Source organism: Sceloporus occidentalis, unplaced genomic scaffold (assembly GCF_023333645.1).
Source record: "Sceloporus occidentalis isolate IW3139 unplaced genomic scaffold, rSceOcc1.0.p SCAF_2, whole genome shotgun sequence".
Classification (NCBI taxonomy): domain Eukaryota; kingdom Metazoa; phylum Chordata; class Lepidosauria; order Squamata; family Phrynosomatidae; genus Sceloporus; species Sceloporus occidentalis.
Genome location: NW_028316982.1, coordinates 142164123 through 142186683, shown reverse-complemented (window position 1 = coordinate 142186683; position 22561 = coordinate 142164123). Strand labels below are relative to the sequence as shown.

Genomic DNA, 22561 nt, shown 5'->3' with positions numbered 1-22561 from the left:
ATAACTATTCCAGGATAAAGAATCAGCTTCTGAAACGAAAAATGACTTGCACTTTTGGGCCATGTGCCCAATACCTGTGCCCATTTAATTTATTACTGTATTTAACTTGCTGCTTAGTACTAATATGTACAAATATATGTCTGCCCGAGAAACAACTATGTGATATCTGAAACAAAGAGGGAAACTCACACATCACTTTCTAAAAGTTAGCCTTGCTAAACCATAAAATATAATTGATGGTGTCTTTAAGTCAGAATACTCTGACTCCATGCAAAGACTCCAGATTATCAGTCAGGGCCATTTCACACATTAAAGACTAATGGTTCCTCACATTTTCATTGTGAGTTGATTATCTTTTTTCACCTGTCAACCTTTATAAAATGTTCAGTATGTCTGAGGGTTGAAAAGAAATACTTAATCTCCTATTTTGAGATGTCATGTAAAATGGGAGACACAGATGCTCTTCAGATCCCATAGAAAGAATGTAATGTGCGAAGCCGGCATACAGAAGCTCACATTTATTGAAATGTGGGAAGTTTATCTCTACTTATTTATTTATTTGGGAAAATACCTGTTCAACAACATTTCAGTTTACCAGAGTGGATTATAAAGAATTCTTCCTTAGTTTTCAAAGACCTACCTAGTTTCTGTACATTGTTTTACCTCCATGTATGATAAAGAAAGAAGTATAAATATCTGTAGTAAGATGATTATTCTCCATAGGCATGCTTTCAGAAAGGTTCCTACAGGTTTACATATAATAATACTATCCGAATGGAACACTTCCAGATTTGTGGTGATAATTTTACAATTCTGCTGAGTCTTGTTCACAGATCTTGGCTGCAAAAATTTACAGGGTTTTTAAACGCAAACATAACTTTCTCCTTCTGTCCTTTAAGGGAGGAACAACCAATGGGCATTGTCAGGCTGGAACTTTCCTTGAAGGATTTTCATTCCTGCCAAATGGTCATAGAGCAAGAAAAGCAGGAAAAAATGTGGTTATACAGTTATCAACCATGTAAAAGCAAACAAACAAACAAACATACACCTTAAAACAAGATAGGTTCGTAGAGGCTTATATGGGAAAAGATTGTGCTACACTTGCTGTCAAAGTTATCACCATCAGTCAAAACTCAGAAAAGGTGGGTAACAACAACGAGAAGATGGGAATGCAATGGAATAATAATAATAATAATAATAATAATAAATTATTATTATTATTATTATTGTTGTTGTTGTTGTTGTTGTTGTTGTTTCTTCACATGGATCAAGGTGGGGACTCTGCACTGTACACTGTAGAGTATGCAGTGCAGTCTCAGCATGGTGTGGATCCTTAGAAATAAATAAACAGGGTTATAGCATTAGCATGAGAGGTAAACATCGAAGCTTGTGTTATTAGGTTGTAACCCACAATAGATCCATTTGTGGGGATCCAGCTGCCAGGTAACGTCTGCTTCTAGTGGAAACATACAGCACATGATCAGATCCTATGATCAAGCCATCCCCTGGCTTAGAATAATAAAATCACAGAGTTGGAAGAGACCACAAAGGCCATCCAGTCCAACCCCCTGCCATGCAGGAACTCTCAATCCAAGCATCCCTGACAGATGGCCATCCAGCCTCTGTTTAAAGACCTCTAAGGAAGGAGACTCCAATACACTCTGTTCCACTGTCGAACAGCCCTTACTGTCAGGAAGTTCCTCCTAATGTTGAGGTGGAATCTCTTTTCCTGCAGTTTGCATCCATTGCTCCGGGTCCTAGTCTCTGGAGCAGCAGAAAACAAGCTTGCTCCCTCCTCAATATGACATCCCTTCAAATATTTAAACAGGGCTATCATATCACCTCTTACCCTTCTCTTCTCCAAGCTAAACATCCCCAGCTCCCTCAGTCGCTCCTCATAGGGCTTCATGATTTCCAGACCATGCATGGCTTGCTTTGAGCCTCTCACCATGAGCGGCAGGAGAGACTGAAAGTTGCTGGGATTCTCTTTGGTGTCTGGGCAAACTGACCAAAAATCAGGAAGAGGTTAGGGATGTGCCTTTGGGGGACAGTGTTGTTGTTGTTGTTGCTTTTGTTTTAGGACACGAAATATTTTAAGACATTCTGAAGAGCTGTGATATCTGCAATAATCCCGGATAGTAATTATTATTATTATTATTATTATTATTATTATTATTATTACACCAGATTTCCCCTCTCAAATTGAGGGTCCTCTCCGCCCCCTCCAGCCCAAGGCTGCTCTGAACATCTGCAGCCTTTTCTTGGCGGGGCGGGAAAGGAGGAGGAGGAGGAGGCTTCAGCCAGGACCCTGGCAGCTCTCTCTCTCTGTGTTTGTGTGTGAGAGAAGACCCCCCCTCACCCCCATTTCCCGCCTATAAAGCCAGCCCCGCCGCCTCCCGCCTCGGCCAAGGATCCCTCCTGGGAAAGGCGACGCAACTTTCAAGGGAGGAAGAGGAGGAGGAAGAGGAAGAGGGAGGGAGAGAGACTTATAACTCCAGGCTCTTTCCTCACTTGAGCGCTGCTTCTGCTGCTGAAGAAGAAGCAGCAGCAACAGCAGCTCTAGCAGCAGCTCTAGCAGCAGCCACCTGCTCTCCTCAGAAGCTGGTGCTGAAGCGGAGCTGGAGAGGGAAGGAGAGGAAGCTGTAGCCTCCCCGCCGCCATCCAGGAGAGCTTTTTCCCGCCATCCCTCCTTCTTTGGCCCCTTCTCCCCCTCAGCTCTCCTGCTCCATCTTCCAGCTGAGGCTCTGGGAGGTTTCTGAATTTCCTAAAAAAAAACCACAAACCTCCACCCTCTTTTTCCCCCTTTCCCTTTTCCCTTCGCCTTTCCCCAGAGGCTTGCTTCCTTGCCTCCTTCCTCCTCCAACCGAGGAAGGGGACATTGGCCTGCGCCACCCTTCCTCCTCCTCCTCCTCTTCCTCCCCTTCTTCTTCTTCTTCCTCCTGCTCCTCTTCTTCCTCCTCCTCCTCCTTCTCTTCCTTCTCTTCTTCCTGCTCCTCTTCCTCCCCTTCCTCCTCCTCCTCCCCTTCTTCTTCTTCTTCTTCTTCCTCCTCTTCTTCCTCCTCCTCCTCCTCTTCCTTCTCTTCTTCCTCCTCTTCTTCCTCCCTTCTTCTTCTTCTTCCTCCTCTTCCTCTTCTTCTTCCTTCTCCTCTTCTTCCTCCCCTTCTTCTTCCCTTTTTTCTTCTTCCTCCTCCTCTTCCTCCTCTTCTTCTTCTCCCTCCCCTTCTTCTTCTTCTTCCTCCTCTTCCTCCTCTTCTTTCTTCTCCTCTTCTTCCTCCCCTTCTTCTTCCCCTTCCTCCTCCTCCTCCTCCTCTTCCTCCTCCTCTTCTTCCTCCCCTTTTTCTTCTTCTTCTTCCTCCTCCTCTTCTTCCTCCCCTTCTTCTTCTCCTCCTCCTTCCTCCTCCTCCTCTTCCTCCTCTTCTTCCTCCCCTTCTCCTTCCCCTTCCTCCTCCTCCTCTTCCTCCTCCCCTTCTTCTCCTCCCCCTTCCTCCTCCTCCTCTTCCTCCTCAGGCACCATGTCGAACTCGAGCAGGAAGGACTTTGACGTGAAGCACATCCTTCGCCTCCGCTGGAAACTCTTCAGCCACCCGGCGGCCTCCTCGGCGGGCGGCTGCCTGCAGCCGGACAGCAGCTTCGAGCACTGGGGGCCCAGCCAGAGCCGCCTCCTCAAGAGCCAGGACAGGGACAGGGACCGAGGAGGAGGAGGCAGCGCCTTCTGGAAGAAAGCCTCCTCTTCTTCCTCTTCGTCGTCGTCCTCCTCCTCCTCCTGCGCTGCCTCCTCGGCGCCCCTCAACGGGGCCACCCGGCTCCTCGGGGCCCCCGGCTCTTCTCTGCTGCCGCCCCCGCGGACCCTCTTCTACGTGGAGAGCCTGGAAGAGGCGCCCGAGAAGGCGATGGTCCTCCGGCAGCTCAAGGAAGAGCCCGCAGCGCCCTGCCCCGAAGGAGGAGGAGGAGGAGGGAAGGCGGTGGCAGGGGAAGGGGCAGCCCCCCACAGGTAACAGCCCAACAAGAAGGAAGGGGCCGCTTCCCCACCGCTCCAGCTGCCCCTGGCTCCATGCTCTGGCCGCCTGGGCACTGGGGCTGGTGGGGGTGGCACCAGAGCTTGGCTTTGATACCATTTGGACTGGCTCCATGCTCTGAGCATGCTGGGCATTGCAGTTGGTGGTGCTGGCACCAGAGCCTGGTTTGGCACCACTTTTAACTGGCATAGCTCTATGCTCTGGCATTCTGGGCTTTGTGGTTGGTGGTGGCACCAGAGCCTGGTTTAACACTACTTTAACTGCCACGACTCCATGCTCTGGGATGCTGGGCTTTGGAATTGGTTCTGGCGCCAGAGCTTGGTTTGACATCACTTCAGTTGCCATGGCTCCATGCTCTGGCGTTCTGGGCACTGGGGTTGGTGGTGGCATCAGAGCTTGGTTTGAAACCACTTTTAACTGGCATATGGATTCTGGGCATTGGGAGTTGGTGGTGGTACCACAGCTTGGTTTGATACCATTTTCACTGCCATGACTTCATGCTATGGGATTCTGGGCATTGGAATCGGTTGTGGCACCAGAGCCTAGTTTAACACCACTTTTAACTGGCATAGCTCCGTGCTATGGGATTCTGGGCTTTGTGGTTGGTTGTGGCACCAGAGCTTGGTTAGACACCACTTTAGCTGCCACGACTCCATGCTCTGGCATGCTGGCAGCGGGAATGGTTGTGGCACCAAAAGCTTGGTTTGATACCATTTTAACTGTCATGTCGCCATGCCCTGGAATGCTGGGCTTTGCAATCGGTTGTGGCACCAGAGCTTGATTTGACACCACTTTAACAGCCATGGCTCCGTGCTGTTGAATACTGGGCATTGTAGTTGGTGCTTTGAGCACCAAACCAGAGCTGCCTCCTGAAGAGCTAGGAAAGAGGAGGAGAAGGAGGTAGAGGCACCTGGTAGCTACAATGTCCAGAATCCTGTACCATGGAGTCATGGCAGTTCTAGTGGTGTCAAACTGGATTTGGTGGGGGCATCCCAGTATTGCAGTATTTAGAGGGAAGGGAGTCTCAAATGCAAGCTGTGCCCACACTCCTTGGGATGGTCTCAAGGCTTTACCTCTTTGGGTTTGGGCTGGAGGGTTTTGATCTCCTCACAGCAGGGAAGCATTGGTAGTCACCCTTGATCTTCTACTGACTCCCAAACTCTGGCCTTCCAGGTGTTTGGGCTAACAGAATCCAAGACCATTAGTCACAATGGCTAAGGCTTCTGGGAACTGAAGTTCAAAGCATCTGGCAGACCAGAGTTTGGGAATTGGTGTTCTAACACGAGGCACTCCAAGTCCAGGACACTGAAGGATGGAGAAGGCCTATGTGTTCCTTCTTTATCCTTCCAGCAAGCCCTGCTGAAGAGAGTCTATAGCTCTCATGAGGCACTGGTTCTTCCTAAGTTCACTTCCTTGGCATGAACAGCTTGATGGTGTGTATATGTGCTGGGAAGCTGAACTCTGTGGGAGTCCCTCACAGGTAATTGCACACACACTATCGCAGACTTGACTGTAGACTGTGTTCAGTGGGGCATACTCTGCTGTGCGTGCACAGCATTGCAGCCTTCCCTGCTTTGAAATCCGTGGAACTTATACTAACTGGTCAGCAAGGATAGAAACTGGCTCCACATCCTAGTGCATTTAAAGGGAGGGATTTCAATTCATGCCTGGCAACCATGAAGGTAAAATTTGCTTAACTCTGACTGGGTCATCCCTTTATCCATTTATTTCCTAGCATTACCTCTGTGCCAAAAAGTAATAGCATGTTTTGCCTGCAAATTCTATCTCAAATGCACTAGTTCAACAAGACAGATACAGTGAGGATGAATATGTTACAGTTTACTGATATTGTAGGAAGTGAGCTGAAACTAAACCTAGAGAGATCCAGATACATGATGTGGAAGACTTTAGACTTAGTCCTGTTGTTACTGTCGGCTATATTTCTGATGAAGAAAGTGACAAAGCCACCATTGAGTATTTCTTGCCTAAGAAAACTCTATTCATGGGGTTGCCATTAAGTCCACAGGCAATGTGAGGCATTGCGCACATGCATGCACACTCACACACAGACACATTTGTTTTGTGGTTCTAAACTCACTGCATGCACTTAGTGCCCATTGAATTTCACACACCAGATGGATATAGAGTTCTTATGGAGGATAGTCCCTGCATTTAAGGGGTCAATATTTAACTAAAAAATATGACTGTCCATCTGATGCTGTATAATTTTAAATGAAATTACTTTAGGTGACAGTTAGGCTCATGTGTAAATCAATCCTCTTGTGAGCTGAAGGATTTCAAAGTGCTTAACTTTGCCTGGACTCTGCCTACTCTGATTTGCTGAGGATACTTAATTCTCCTCTCTCTCATAGGAGTTTTAGAGCAAGAATGTTCCATCTCTTTTAAATCATGCTGTAAGAATAGGCATCTTCCAAGAAAGGACTCAGCAGCATAACTCTTAGTCACAAATTCAGATGGCCAATGTGACACCAATATCTCTCCCTTTGTCCTTTAGGTGATGCTTACAAAAAAAAAGTATGATGTCTGTAGTTCAATTTTAGTCAAACTCAAGTGGAAACTTGCAACACAATTTATTTCAATTCCAAGATTTAGCTCTGGGACGCAAGAAGTAGTATTAGACTCCAAGTGAAGGAAAAGTGCACTTCTTTTTAATACATGCAAAATTCTATGAAGCGTGTAAAAGTTAACCTTTGGACCCCAAACTCCTGAAAAAAACATAGTCACCTGTTTCATCTCAGTATAGCCCCACAGAAGGACTAACATGTTAGTAGACATAGAGTGTATTGGCTCTAAGTTATAACACTCAGGGCCTAGAGACGTGGAACTGGGTGAACTGGACAAAGGGTGCAAACATGACTCATTTCTCATTAAACAGAAAAAAAAGCAGTGCTGTCTTTTAAATCTTTAGGCATGTTTACACATACACACACACAATTGCCAAGGCCATAAACAACCCAATGATTTGATCAGAGTTCTTGAATCTGAGCTTTCTAGATTAGACAGATGAACTCACTGAATAATATTTGTTTGTGGTAAAAAAAAATCCAGTTTTCAAAAGCTATCAAAAGTTATTAAAATCCAGTTATTAAAAAAGTTCCTCATTTTTTTCCAATTTTCACTCAGGAGCCAATTAGCATATCTTATTAAAAATCATAGTCTCAGCTATTAACAGTGGCTTCAGACATTCTATAAAATATGTAGGGCTTCTGCCAGTTATTCCTTAAGGGTACAATACCGTATTTTTTTACTATGCCACAAATACATCTGGAATTAATGTGACTTGCTTCATATATATGCTTTGAGTTGAACTTTACAAGTCATGCAAGTAACAAGAATGCACATTTTTTCATTTTGTCTGATTTTTTGTTTGTATTTCCTTTTGCTATGACACTCAGGTAATTGAGGACTGTACCTGGTTCCCTTTTAGTTTGCAAGATTAACAGGGGAGGAAACTATTTAATACCTTGCTAGTTATTTTAATTTACCCCAGTTAATTCTGGTATTGGGAAATTGAGTGTCAAATAAGGGGTAGATTTTTATCAGGCATCTGACAAGTGTCATTACGTCATGTTAAGCACATTTAAACTACTGTTTTCAGTGGCTAAGCCTATCCTTAGAAGTCTCATATTCAAATGAATTCAAATTAAATTCAAATTAAAGGTACTTAAATTTAGCTGTGCCAATTGATTTTTTTTTTGCGGGGGGGCACCAATTACTCAAATAAGTAAATAATGACTTAAGGTTCTTCAGTGCCACTATCAGTTTTTATTTTTGCAGATAGGTGCCTGGGAATTTACTATTAATCAAGACTGGGGTGACTTGTCAATGTTGTTGTTTTTAAGCCATTGTTCAATTAGACATTTTCTATCTGCACTGATATATAAGTGGGTTTTGTTCAGATATTTCACATTTGTTTAGATTGCTCCACCATTATGTCTAGGTGTCAAAAAGATATTTAGCAGGTCTTTAATGCTATCGGTGAAGCTTTGGGAGTTTATTATTGCATGCTTGCCAGATTCACTAATGTTAATCCCAGACCTGAAGTTATCTGCGTATCCTTGACAAACGTGCAACAGTTGTTAGTGTCCAATTCTTCAGTTCTTATTTTTCCATGATTTTAGATTAACAGAGATTCTTTCCCAAAAGGTTAAGGACATAAACTGCTAAGCTTCTACTTCTTGAATTCAAAATCTTTTTTTGTTTTGTTTTGTATCTTCAGCAGTACTCTATAGAATTTAGTCATCTTCACTCTGAAGACAGAATGAGGAGAAGTCTGTGTTACCCCATTTCACCTTTATATTCAGGCAGTTATCCATGCTGCAGTCTTGCATAAGTATAAGTAATGTTTAAGTCAGTCAGGAGGAAAGTTCCTGTACATTTTCAGATAGTAGTAATTCAGAGTAGAAGGTACTGAAACCAAAAGAAATGTATTGTGACACAATAATGGCTTGAACATAGGGAAATATTTTGGAGCTTCCTTCAGCATCATTGTCTTTTATGTGTATGAAACAGAAGTATGAAATAATGTTGTTTGTAAAGGGGAAAATGTCCTTCCTTCCCCCATAACAAACAACCATCCCTTTTTGTATTTTGCAGACTGAATTAGTTATTGGAAAATGTCAGACTGGGAGATGAATAACTTGTCACAAAACTAGGAGCACACCTAAGCAGTTATGAATGTGCTGTAAGTCTTGTAATGTATGAATTGGCTTTCAAGGTGGAACCACAAGTTCAGCAGAAAACTCAGGTTTCCCAATCATGTATTTCTTTCCATATATACTGTGTGGCTGAGCTGGAGGGAGAGGGGACATGGACATTGGCAATGTGAAGGTGGATGCTAAACATGCTGGCTTCCCCTTGCAGCTCTCCTTTCTGACACTTTTTAGTTCTTTTGCAGAAAACGTGCTTTGGAACCTAGGGAAATGGAGAAACATAACTTGCAGATAAAGACAATAAATGGAGAATTAATACATTCAAGTTTGTGGGGTTTTCCATACATTTCCCAGTAACCAGTACTATTTGGAGTGTGCATGTTGCCCTATGTATTTACTGTCATTGCTTTCATTTGAAATACAGAAATGATGGCTGACTGTCAAAGAGAGAGAACAGGCTTTTGTGGGGTAGCAGGTGGGAACCTGTGTGAGGTCCCAGCTTCATTGCTAGGCTACTCATGTGAGTAGAACACCTAGGTAAGCAGTTATTTGTGCCTATAACAAAATATGCATCAGTTTCAAAGCTGTGGAGGTGGGGAGTGGAATTCATACAATTTGACTTTTATGCTGGAAAGTTTTACAGGTATTCATTTATTTTTCATACGTTGGGAGCACCAGAGCATTTGTAGCTGTGGTGGTGATTTTGCAAAATGGAAAAGGCGAAATAATGGCTTCTTTTGGATTAGTTAGTTCAGTCATGTTTGAAAGCTTTGAATGTAGAATTCTCCTTCAGGCATAAGTATTTAAATGACCAGCACAATGGAATATGTTTTTACAATTGCTGGTTACATTCCTGGATGAAACTCCAGTCATAGTGTAAATTGTTTCGATTTCTGTAAGGGAGATCAGTGTACATACGCAAAACAAAGATTCAATCCCATTTTGCTCATTCATTTTCCCCTGTGTATGTCTCTGTCACAGTTAATGCTAAGACTGAAAATGTTATTGCCCACAAAAATATGTAAGGCTTGTAAAAGATGTAAAACACCATTACATTACATTACATTATGTTACAAAGATGTAAGTACCAAATATGCCAGAAGGACCAAAAATTTTCCCAAAGGATCTCCTCCCCAACTTTTATTCCTAAAGGTGCTATTGCCAACAGAAGAAAAATTGCTGGCTCAGGGTGAATGCCAACAGGTAAACTATGTGTAGAAAGAGTAAGATTGCCCACATCCTATGTTTCAGTCCTGATCCATATTAGGACCCACTCATGGCTTGTAGTTGTTAAGAAAGGACTATTTTTGTTATTTGCCTTCAAGTTGACTTTGACTTATGGTGACCCCTGTGGATGAGACACCTCAAGAGCACTCTGTCACCAACTGCCCTGGTCAGGTCTTGCAAACTCAGGGCGGTGGCTTCCTTGATTGAATCAACCCACCTATAGTGCAGTCTCTGTCTTTTCTTACTGCTTTCCACTTTACCAAGCATTGTAATGTTTTCCAGTTGATTATGACAAGTCCTAGAAAAGCTATTTCAAACTTGCTGTTATCATCATCTGTAGACTGTAGTTAGGCCTAAAGCCGTAGAGATGGGCAAATTGTTTCTTTCCTATGAATCACACTGGATGACATCTGACTGTGTCCTCCTCCATTTTGGTGCTGGAGGGGTGACTGCATGGCTTTCCTGGCTGCTCCTTTGCTGGGCTGCCTCCCGGGTGGGTGGGGGGGGGGGCTGATGACCGAGCAGCAGGAGAGGCAAACGTGTGCCTTTCCCAGCTGCTCTGCCACTGGGTTGCCTTGCTGGGCAGTGGAGCAGCCGGAGGGGTGAATGTATACTCTTTCTAGCTATTCTGTTGTCAGGCTGCCTACCTGTGGAGGAAGCCTAGCAATGTAATGACAGGAGAGCAAAACATGCACCCTCTCTGGGTGACACACTCCACATCAGGTGACACTCCAACCACTGGCATCACTAAGATTTGTGTCACCTGGCATGTGTGGAGAAGAAAACAGCCTTGCCCTCTCCTCCATCCAATAAGGCCACTGCAGCCCTTCCCAGAGGTCAGACTCAAAAGGCAGTGCCCCTGCCACAAGCCTTCTGAGTCCATGCTGGACTCGGAAGGCAGTGCCCTCCCATGTACCACCCTCTAGTGATGCCACTGACCCCAGCTAGTGACACCACTGTATCTACTGTTGTTCTGCATCTCCTCCCAGCCCTTTCCCATCAGACATACTGGCTAGGAAGAGCTAACTGAAATCACATGTGAGCATGCAGACATTGTTGCTTTCCAAAGGCACAAACTATGACTATACCATAGTTTCCAGTTTTCTTAAATAATGTTTTAAAGGTGGAAGCCTAAAGCTTGAATGACTAAAGAAAATAAAATTAGGTCTGTTTCTGCTTCTCCTTTGATAAAGTATGAGGCAAACATACCCTTGTTTTGCCTTATCTTGTCAGTGCCTTAAAATTAAATCACTTTATTGACTTAGGATGGAAATGAATTTATATCTTGTCAGTACCTTAAAATTAATATCTTTGTATTTGCTTAGGATGGAAATGAATTTGTAGAAACATCCTACTTTGGTACCTTTCCTGGTTGGTTGGAGAGTGCTAGTGAGCTCTCTTAGCTTTGTTTAAATTACTGACCTGTGATGTAAGTGTGTGTGTGTGTGTACAGTACACAGAAAGAGAGAGAGCAAGAGAGAGAGAGAGAGAGGTCCAAAACATACTGCAGAAGTAATCCAGTTTGAGACCACTTTCACCATCCTGGCTGATTACTAAAGAATCCTGGGAATTGTAGTTTATTGTGGCACCAGAGCTCTTTGACAGAGAAGGCTAGACATCTCACAAAACTACAGTTCCCAGAATTCCATAGCATGGAGCCATGGCCATTAAAGCAGTGTCAAACTGTATTATTTCTGCCATTCAGATGAGGTGTGTGAGAGAAAGGCAGCGAGAGAGACAGAGAGACAAGGAAGGAGGAAGAGAGATAGCTTTCTCTACAAAGCCTATCTATTTAAAATAGATAGGAATCTTTTGCTTTGCAAAAAGAGCTCTAAGTATGTTCATATCTTCATCGGTTCCACAGCAGGTGATCAGCTAATGCACAGCTTAAAGTAACTGTATATGCATCAAGAGTGTGGGATTCAGCCACCACTGTATTTCTTCTTCTTATTATTATTATTTTGAGTATTTATACCCCGCTCTTCAGCCATAATGGCTCTCAGAGCACCTTACAATTTTTTCTAATTATTCAGTTCCCTGCTCTAAGGCATACAATCTAAAAAGACACGAAGCAAAAGGATAATGGAATGGTGGTAGGGAAGGGATCAAGTTCATTGTTTCATCTGTTCCTCTGGGCCATGAGTGTATACTACTGATCAGTAGAAAAAGAAGCAAAGAGAGAGGCCCCCAGGGCCCCCCCCTTGCTTTAGTTCAGTTTCTTTTAAATTTTTGACAAATTGTAATTGCATAATCTCCTATATATTTTTTCTTGCTCTTAAATAGTGACTCTGTGGCAGCATTTGTGGATAAAAGTATGTGCGATTACTCTTTTGCTTGGCTTTCTAGCCTTTATATTAAAAATAAGATATAATTTGTTAATTTTTTGATACAGTAATATATCCATAGAGTGTAACCTGCCTATGAAAAACAGCCATTTGATGAGAATTAGCTTGACACAAATGTTAAAATTTGCAATGCTATTGATTCTGGAAGAAAAGTGGTGTTTAATTTGCTTGAAACAAGCATTTAGTATGCTTATCAATGAAACAATTAATTTCAGAGCAACATTTGCAGAAATAGTGCTAATAGAAACATACTAGGTGATAAGGTGTCTGATAATATTGTTCAGAATGAAAAGGGGAACACTTAATATGATGTTGGGAATGCAAACATTTGCGAAATGCATTTACATAATCTCACCTGTTTTTTTTTTAATAGCAACCATTGTTCTGATTCAGGAAGGGGCTATCCATGTTGCAGGGTAGAATCTCTTTGAATTAGTTGGATGTGGGTTTGTTGTTGTTGTTGTTGTTGTTGTTGTGTATCAAAATTAGTGTGGTTATTGGATTAAAATTAAAGTTCAGTGAGTGTTGGACTGAACCCCAGCTCAATTCCCCACTCAAACATGAGGTTTACTGTGTACTCATGAACTAGTCATGATCTCTTAATGTAACTTATTTCCCATGTTTATTGCCTGGAGTCCCTTAGAGATGACAGGCTATATGTGTATTAAATAATAATAAACACACTTGAAGATGCACATCTCCATTTAGGGCTGTTAGCTATTATATCTGATTAGTTGCTGACATCTAGAGATGTGCTGAGGCCAATAATAGAACTGTCACAGAGTAAAGAAATCAGATTAGTTTAATTCTTAAAAAAACCAAAAACCCTACCCTAAATATTTGTTGTTTTTGTAGTTGTTCAGCAGTAGCTGGATTGGCTATGCAGCGCAGTTCAAGGAAATCCAAAACCCAGAACCTTTATTGGCCAACCAAAATGCACAAAGCCACTCGCATGATGTATTTTTTTGCATTTGATTGGCCAATACATTTATTGTTCTTTTGTATATTTTGTATATTTTGCTCTTGATATTTGATATCTACAGAGTAACAAACAATTGAAGCCCCTACCTTGTGCTATGTAAATGTTTAGCTTACAGTTTAAAAACTGACATAAAGAATTCATTTTATTCAGCCCCATGTGCTTAGTTTTCATCTTTACAGGCTATGAGGACTCTTGTTTCATAAAAAAGCACATGAAGACAGAAATAGTAGATTAAGGCAACTTACACAGTCACCCAAATGTCTTGTATAGGGATCCACCTTTATTTGCTTTGTAATTTGACTTAACAGTTCTGGAAAGTATCTATCTTCTGACTGAAGCAAAGGACCCTCCTTAGTCCTGTATGGGAACGGCTTGGCACCAGGCCATTTTGAGGACACTTTGAGGTGCAGTAAAATGCATTTTTTCTCAGACTTACATGCCCCCGAGCATCCCCTTCCCATACCCATAACAGGGGGAAATGTGTCCAATAAGGTTCTGTATCTTGTCAGTGCCTTAAAATACCATGCAGTATTACAATCTGGGATACAAGAATCCCATTTCGAGAAGTTATTTAAGACTATTTCACTTCTGTACAGTCTCTACTGTTATAATTAGACATTGCATTATTTGGTAAATTTTGATTCCCAATTTACATATTATGGCTTGAATTATATTTTTCACTTGAAGGATTCTTGCAACATAATAATGAGTGATGCTGCCCATAAGTCTTGAGACTGCAGTGGTAGATCTGTATAATAAAAACATTATTGTAAAGATTTAGATTTTATTAATATTTCAATATTTTTCATTGATAACTACAGTTATCAATTTATGTTATTCTTGAAATATACATTATTATTATTATTACAACATCATCTTGCTGTTATTGTACCAGTATAAGAATTGCTTTATGTCAGTGAATATAACAGTTCGATTAATAGCATTTATCAACCACCTAAAAAGCCCATACATCTTTGTGTGAAAATAGATAGGATTTAAAGCAATATTGTAGATATTCAAAATAATCATATAATTTTTCTTTGAAATTATATAATTCTTCTTTGAAATCAGTATAATAGTGACTGTAAATAGACAAAAGACTCCATGACTAGTTTGGTAGTATAAAAAAGTACTGTTTCTTGTTAAATACATACATCTATTTCTCCTTATTCTTTTCTTTGGCTGAACAGGTTTAGGGATAAAATATGTCCAGAACTGCGAACAGAAACCCTTGCTTTTGACCTGTTCAGTAAACATGAGAAGATGGGTGTGAAATCAGGGCACTTCCATTGTCCCCGCTTGTAATCTCTATGCATTCAGCAAACTTTCAAATAGAACCTACATGCATGCAGACAATATAAGTTTCTCTGAGTGCTGTCAATGGCCTTGTGAAAATTAGGGTCTTCATTCATAGGTTCGGTTGTATAACAGTAGAATCAGGCCAGAAATTTAGGCAGTATATGCATAAACTGGTATAGACGTACTGTACTGATATATCTGGCTACTTAGTTATCTTTGCTGTCACTGAACAGCATATGCTATGTTGGGATAGAATGGTGTGAGCATTCAGATATTGTTGAACTTCAGTTCTTCACCATTAACTACATTGGCTAGCACAGTTGGCAGTAGCAGTCAAACAACACCTGGATGACCACAAAAGTCTTGCTCCTGTATTAGATACGAATTACACTAGTGGGATAAATGTTCAAAAGCCAAATGGTTCTGTCATACCATTTGCAGATTATGAAAAAGAAAGCTGTATTGGATGAAATCTCATGTCTGGTTAGGCATGCTGATCATTTATTCCTATTTGGCTTCTTCTCCAAAGAAAAGTTCTAAATAAGCCAGGTCCCCTTGTCCATTGTTTGTTTAGAGTGACATCTGAACTAAAACCCCTAGTTTGTTATACTCTTAACATTGCAGAGTCATAATCCAGGATTGTGCTTTTATGACTTCAATTTATTATGAGAGGAAAAAGACAAAAAATCATCACACTACACTACATTACACTAAACAAACCAAAGACTGAGTGCTCTTGCTTTAGGTATACCTGCTGGTCAGAACAGCAAAGTGGGTGTGATTGAGCAGCATGCATCAGCATACTTGCTCCTTTACAGGAAGCCAGAACACCTCATTATGATGTCCTGATACAGTCATTGTCTTCAGCTTGTTCTTGCTACAGCATTTTCCACATGGTTTTTCATGGGGAAGAAGGGTCTTCACAAACTGAAGAGCCCTCTTCCCTTCTGTCTTGGGAATTTAGAAACCACATAAGTTTATAATAACATCTAACTTTTCATTTACTATCTAGATTTCCTGTGCCAGTTACTCTGCCATGACTCAAGTTGTAGTATTGTGTTCACTCAAAAAACTGTGCATTCTGCTGTACGTGCTCTGATTTGTACAGCCAATTAAATCATAGTCGTCTCTATTTAGCAAAGACAGAAGCACTGATTTTTATTAATAAACCTAAGATAACATAGCTGAGCCTTCAATATGGTATATACACTTTTAGAGGGTAGACAGCCTACTGCTATGATCACCTAAACTATTCTTTCTTTTTCTGTTAATACATAGCCATAACAAACCTTTAGACTAAATGAGCATTCTTTATGTGCAGATATTAGTTTTATGTTGGCTTTATGTTGGGCCACTATATTTTGTTTTGGTTTATATACCATACATTTTTACAAATTCTTCCCAAACTTAGAAAACTCGCTTGGACAATTTTATTAATACAGCAACTTATAAAGACTCAGTATTCTACTGAAGAGAGAGTAGGAGCCATTCTCTTGAAATCATTGTTAGGTTCATTAGTACGTGCCTTCAAGTTATCTCTGACTTGTGGTGACCCAAAGGCAAACCTATAACAGGATTTACTTGCAAATATTTGTTCAGAAGGAATTTGCCTCTGCCTTCCTCTGACACTCGTTGGCTGAGTGGGGATTTGGACCCTGGTGTTCAGAGTTGTAGCCCAACACTCAAACCTCTGCACCAACAGTGACTCCCTTTTTGGCTTCACTGAAGAGATTGCTACACAATCTCTTAAATAGTGGTTGTACTTGGGAAAAAGTGGCTTTGGTGATATTTGTTGCATGGTGTTGCCTCCAACCAGTAGCTGTTGCATCCTGCAAGCACATTCATGATGTCCCTTTTTACTGACATGGGGAACCTGTAAATGAGCTGTCAACAGTGCAAAATGCTGCTGTTGGGGCAATTGTGAGAATGCCAATCACTTGGTGTCAGTAGCCACTCCTCTTCCACCCTTGCTATTCCCTAGTAACCCAGTTACCTCCTCCGTTCTTTCCTTCTTAAAAAAACAACTTTTTAAACCGACATCACTGTAACAGATATGAACTAAAAGAAAAATAAATAAAATTAAAATTAAAAAATATCAAAATGCACACTGGGTAGGCTATTAGATAGGGAGGCATGGTTAAACAGGACTCAGGAAGAGAGCACAATGACAGCAGCAGCCCCGGTTGCATGATTCTGAAGAAGTGCAATATTGGGGCTCTAAATGTGGTATGTTTCCTCCCCCACCACACACATGATTACTGAGAGAACATGGCTTGTGTAGTAAAGCGCTGAGATTCAACTAAAGATGAAATGTTTGGAGCATTGTATGTATTTGATCTAGGCTTCACTAAAAATTGTGCATAATTTTTTTTTATGGGGGATATTTGAACACAAAGCCCTAAATACCCTAAAAAGGCACTAGACCCCTTTTGATTGTGGAAACTAAGCATAGTCAGCTCTGGCTAGTGCTTGGATGGGAGACTGCCACCAAATAACAGGTGCTGTAGGCTGTATTTCAGAGAAAGGGACTGGCAAAATCACTTCTGAAGATTTCTTGCTTAGGATAACCCTGTAAAATTCATGGGATCACTATAATTCTCAAGGCAACTTGAAAGTACATACACACAGATTTGAACATAGGACTGCAATTTTATTTTATTGCCTCAAATTGCTTCAAATAAATGTGAGTTCTCATTGTAATGCAGTAGAACATTTGACTCTTTTCATCTCTGAACCAGCTCAACATTGAGTGTACATGCTTCCTTTGATTAGCTAGTTGCAATATATTTCCTTTTTCTCCCAACCAATTTCTTCCCTCCTTTTTGCTTTAAATAAATGTGGTCCCACTGTTCTCTCAACCTTATTATAGTAATAACCCAGCTCTAGTAACCTTTTCCATAGAAATTATTTCAAAGCAAAGATGCTTAGAAAAAGGGTTTTATATGTCTCTTCCAAATCCTAAAATGAATAAGGAAGTAAAAGTTAAAAATAAACCTTGGCTTGCTTCTTAAGGACTATCTGCCTAATTACCAATTCACTACTAGGTGTAGGTGTAATTTTATAAATAAGAAATTTCAACCATATAGATTGGCTTCTGAATTTTTATGCCCAGAACTAACTAAATAAAGTTGTTTGGACGTGGTTTCCTTCTCTCTAAAATTCATTTTAATTATTCTGAATATAAACTGCACTAGAAAAAGAAAAGTACAAATAAGCTTTTTCATGTGATGGAGGGTAGAATCATAGAATCATAGTGTTGGAAGAGACCGCAAGGGCCATCCAGTCCAACGCCCTGCCATGCAGGAACTCTCAGTCAAAGCATCCCCAACAGATGGCCATCCAGCCTCTGCTTAAAGACCTCCAAGGAAGGAGACTCCACTACACTCCGAGGGAGTGTGTTCCACTGTCAGACAGCCCTTACTGTCAGGAAGCTCTTCCTAATGTTGAGGTGGAAACTCTTTTCCTGTAGCTTGCATCCATTGCTCCGGGTCCTAGTCTCTAGAGCAGCTGAAAACAAGTCAGCTCCCTCCTCAGTATGACATCCCTTCAAGTATTTAAACAGGGCTATCATATCACGTCTTAACCTTCTCTTCCCCAGGCTAAACGTCCCCAGCTCCTTAAGTCGTTCCTCATAGGACATAGTTTCCAGACCTTTCACCATTTTAGTTGCCCTCCTTTGGATGTAGGATGGAACGTATGACTGGCTCATGGGTCTTGGAATAGGAACTTTGTGTATTTGCAACAGTACATCTATTTGCAGTGCAGCACAGTGTTCAGGCAGTAGTGGCATGGCATTGTTTTTGCAAAATTGCATTGCTACAATTTACCCCATCTTCAGCTTGTTTTATGGCACAATAAAATCTTGGATACACTTTAGCTTGATTCAGTTTTGATTCTGGCTTTCCATGCCATTGAAGCCACAGTGATTAAATGTGGATCATGCCATAAATCTTATTCTCACTATAAAGTTTTTCTAATATCAGGTTTAAAGTCAAACTCAGTATTTTATCGTATCTTCTTAAATAAAAAAGCAATCTAATTCTAAAATGTTCCATGTACATTCAAGTCCAAATAATTGGGGCTTATGCTTAGGGGAGCAATCTGATGATCACAATAAATCCTGTGCCAGAATATATAAAATTATCTTGAGCTAAATTGTTTTTTCTCTGTATTTTTGGATGCTCAGTTTGGTCATGCTCAGTTTGCAGAGTTTTTTTAAAAAATAATTATACTTTTTGAAAGCATAATTACAAACTAAAAAGGGGGGGGGGAGAAAGAGGAGGAAAAGGAAATGGAAAAAATAAGGGTGAAGGTAGTGCATAGAATATGAACATGGACCGCTTAATGTAAGATGGTCATATTTCCAAAAGCACACTTTCTTGAAGTTGTTTCTATAATATACACATCCACACATAGTTCAGTCAGTAAGATCTTTTGATCATTGAATAATAGAAAGAAGATTAATCTTTTCAAGCCAGGAGTACAAGTACTCTAGCAACAGTTAGAGCATGCAGGGAAGCCAGTGTGGTGGAGTGGTTTGAATGTAAAACTCTGACTCTGGAGACCAGGGTTTGAGTTCTGTAATAAAGATTTTTCACAGTCTTCTATTTAGGATTCTCCCATAGAGTGAGTTTGGAATGACCATATGGATAAATTATAATCGACAAGATCAAATGCCAAGCTACCTTGGCAGTGGAAATTGCAGGTGGTACCATCCATTCTTCCTTAAAGTAGAAGAGCTTGAGACAATTAATCCAAAAAGAAGATTCCAGATAAATAAGTTTTAAGGCTGTGTGTGTGTATCTGATTTGGGTTGTAGTTCCTGATTATTTATACAAATCAACAGATATGCCTTATGTTATAAACTGAAATATCCTTCTTCCAAAAATGACAGTTGCATCTTTTTGAGTAAATAATGAGGCAGTGGAGACCTCATATACATCTATTAAGTACAGTATTAAGTTTATGAAAACAAAGCCAACTCTTTTTATTATACTATGTTTTTATGCACTCTCTTATTGTTTATGTTCCACTTTATTCTTTAAACACTTCTCTTTAAAGAACACTCATTAGTTGCCCAAGGACCCTCTCAGTCCTCGTTTGGATACTTTGTATAACCTATTCCTAAACCAGCCACCAAGGCTCTGTCTATCACTCAGGATACTTTATAAGAGTAACTCCCCCTTGGAGTTCTGCTCTTTACAGAGTCCTTCACTAACACTAACTATCCCTCACTGGACATGACAGAACCTTCTTGGTTTGACACCAAATCCTTAACTCTTTTCTAGCCCTCAAGCTAATCCTATCCCTCAGGATATCAAACCAGCAACTCTCTCACTTGTAGTGCTGTATTGGAACAAGTCCTTCACTCCTGAACTTGTTCCCTAACCCAGAGCTAAGTCGTTTCCTTCTCAACTTTAGCTCCCACATTTTAGTGGCTGGATCTCACTGACTGTTGATTTGCTGTCTCTAGCCTGGCCTAAATCTGCCTGTTGTCACAGTGTGCTGCTAACAGGTGAACTTTTGACAGGGACAAAGTCTGCTGGCTCTAACAAGCCAATTGCTCCCGTTACATTACTCTCAAGGCTCTCAGGATGGAGTTTTCCCTCTTGCCACCACTGCCTGCGTCAGCATAGTTAAACTAGTGTTCTTCACTAACAGGATTGTGACCAATTACTCTGACTTTCTCACTTTTGTTCATTTTGTGTTCCTCTCCTTATAAACTAGATGTCCACTTAGGAAAACTGTGGGGAACAAAAAGCATTTGGCTCTCTTGCTTTCTGTTTCTCTTGCATCTCTGGAATTCCAAAGTCACTCCAGTAAGAAAAAAAAAAAAGCTTTCAGACATTTTTTCTTCCTTCTAAATAATAATGATAGTAAATGCAAACATGTTTTTTTCTTGAAGTGTGCCTGGAAGCCACACATTCACAGTTTTGCTTCTTCTCCTTCTCACATTGCATCTTGTCTCAATTGTTTATTCTCCAGTATTTTTTTTTTAAATGGAAACATATCCAGATGTTCAGCGAGAGTGTGGTGGAAGTGTGGGAAGGTTTTTCTCTGCTTCCTATCCTGTTTTAAATTAATTCCCAGGGAGTAAGACAGAAGTAAAGGAACCCAGTGCCAATATGGGAAACTTTTCTATGGTCCCACTCCACTCCTCTGGGCTGGATGGGACCCCTTGGGATCACCTTTAATCACCAAAACAACACACTGCCACCACCCAATGATTAACCTGTTACACCCCAGCAATGCATTGGGGCATTGCTGGGCCTTCTACTGGTAACTGATAATCAGAAAAGCATTAGCTGAGCTAAGGCCATTAAAAGGAATGAAGAAAGAGGCAGAGTACTGAAGAAAAATGAATAAGGAAGTAAAAGTTAAAAATAAACCTTGGCTTGCTTCTTAAGGACTATCTGCCTAATTAACATTAAAGAGCAAAACATGGAGGACAACTGATCCTCCAGGCACAAACTGAAAATTAGGTTACAAAATAATAATCAGCCAAACATAGCTAAGCCTGAATCCCTGACTAAGAGAAAGGCCAACAGCCAAGGCTTTTCTTTCCCTTGGGTCTTCTTACTTTCAACTCCTCAACTGTTTCAACAGTCTCTCTTCAGCAACCATCCAGAAGGTTCTTTTCTAACTTCCACATGATTGGCTGGTTGCCCTCACAGTATTGTTATGTCATAAGTCCTCTTATGTTACAGTACCCCATCCCACAGGAGAAAAGGCCCTGATAAATGAAGGGACAAAGTGTCTATGTAAAGAAACTCTAGGTCTTAACAGAAGGAAGTACATGGCTACTTAGAGGCATCTATATTAATGGTAAACCAACATTGAATGAATGGATGCAACACTGAACAAAATACATAAAACAGACCAAGAGAGATTGCAAAAGCAGAGTGTGCATAACCTTTGAATTCCTCTAGAATTCTTGCATGTGTGAACGCTGGTTATTGATATTTGATTATTTTAATCATCATCTCATTGCTATCTCAGCTAGAAACCTTCGAACATGGCAAGTGTTTCATTTTATATGTCAGATTTTTTTAGACAAATATCACTGTCAATTTGAACTGCTAGTTTAAATTTCTTTTGTTTTGATCCTTTTATGATTTTATGAAAAGCAGTGTGGGAGAAAGTAACGGAAAGTCTCTTTAAATGAAACGTTTAGTTAAGTATGAATTTTCCGTTCTGGCATATAAACAGATACTTCCTTTTAAACTGAAGATTGCAGACACTGAACCACAAAGTTAAAAGTTTATAACCTTAAGCTTTATAAAACTTTAAATTTGAGAATAAAATTTTAATTTAGCCCACAGAATCCATGTTGAATTGAAATGTTTTGAATACTTCTTAGCACAGAGAAGAAGGCATTAAACTGGTTTCATTTAAAAAAAAAAAAACTTCAGTTTGCTTATTTATTTATCTGCTATACATGTATTTATAGTGCCCTCCAGATACAGGACTTTATCACATGTTTGGAAAATTGGCAGTTTAAATGGGTATTATCCAGTGATATTCTTGTGATCGGGTGAAGATTAAAGATGGCTTATTCTGGGAATAACCAGGGAATAAACAGCAACAAATCATTCAAGTAAAATCCTGTGAATGATTTGTTGCTAGTTATTTCCTGGTTATTCCTGGGATAAGTCATCTTTAATCGCGATGGTGTGTGAAAATCTTTCCTGTGATTGCATGACTATCACTGCATAATGCCCATTTAAACCCCTGATTTTCCCAGTGTGATAAAATCCATATATTCAGGATGGTTCTGTTGGGTAGTTTTGATCAGATAAAAGTATAATGTTAGAATATGCCTTTTCCAGGAAATATATCTAAAGGATTTTCTTCCATAATGAAATAAAAGGAAAACATATCTTTAGAATCACAGCAGAATAACATCCTTACTATTTAAACTGCAACTTTTCTTTTTCAAACTCTGGTTCTAGGTTGAAAGAGATCCTACAACTGTACTAAAGCAGCATGAGAAATAGTGTTAACTTGTTTTAAGGCCTG

General features: G+C 40.6%; 1 protein-coding gene across 2 annotated transcripts in view; it reads left to right on the top strand.

Moving 5' to 3' along the window:
• Positions 1–3512: 3512 nt before the first annotated feature.
• The window catches only part of KLHL1 (kelch like family member 1), a 193180-nt gene continuing 174131 nt past the window's right edge, over positions 3513–22561 (top strand). For both annotated transcript variants that reach the window (XM_089507962.1, XM_089507961.1), the window contains exon 1: positions 3513–3991. In XM_089507962.1, coding sequence (XP_089364088.1) covers positions 3513–3991 — 479 coding nt within the window. The remainder of the gene's footprint in view (positions 3992–22561) is intronic.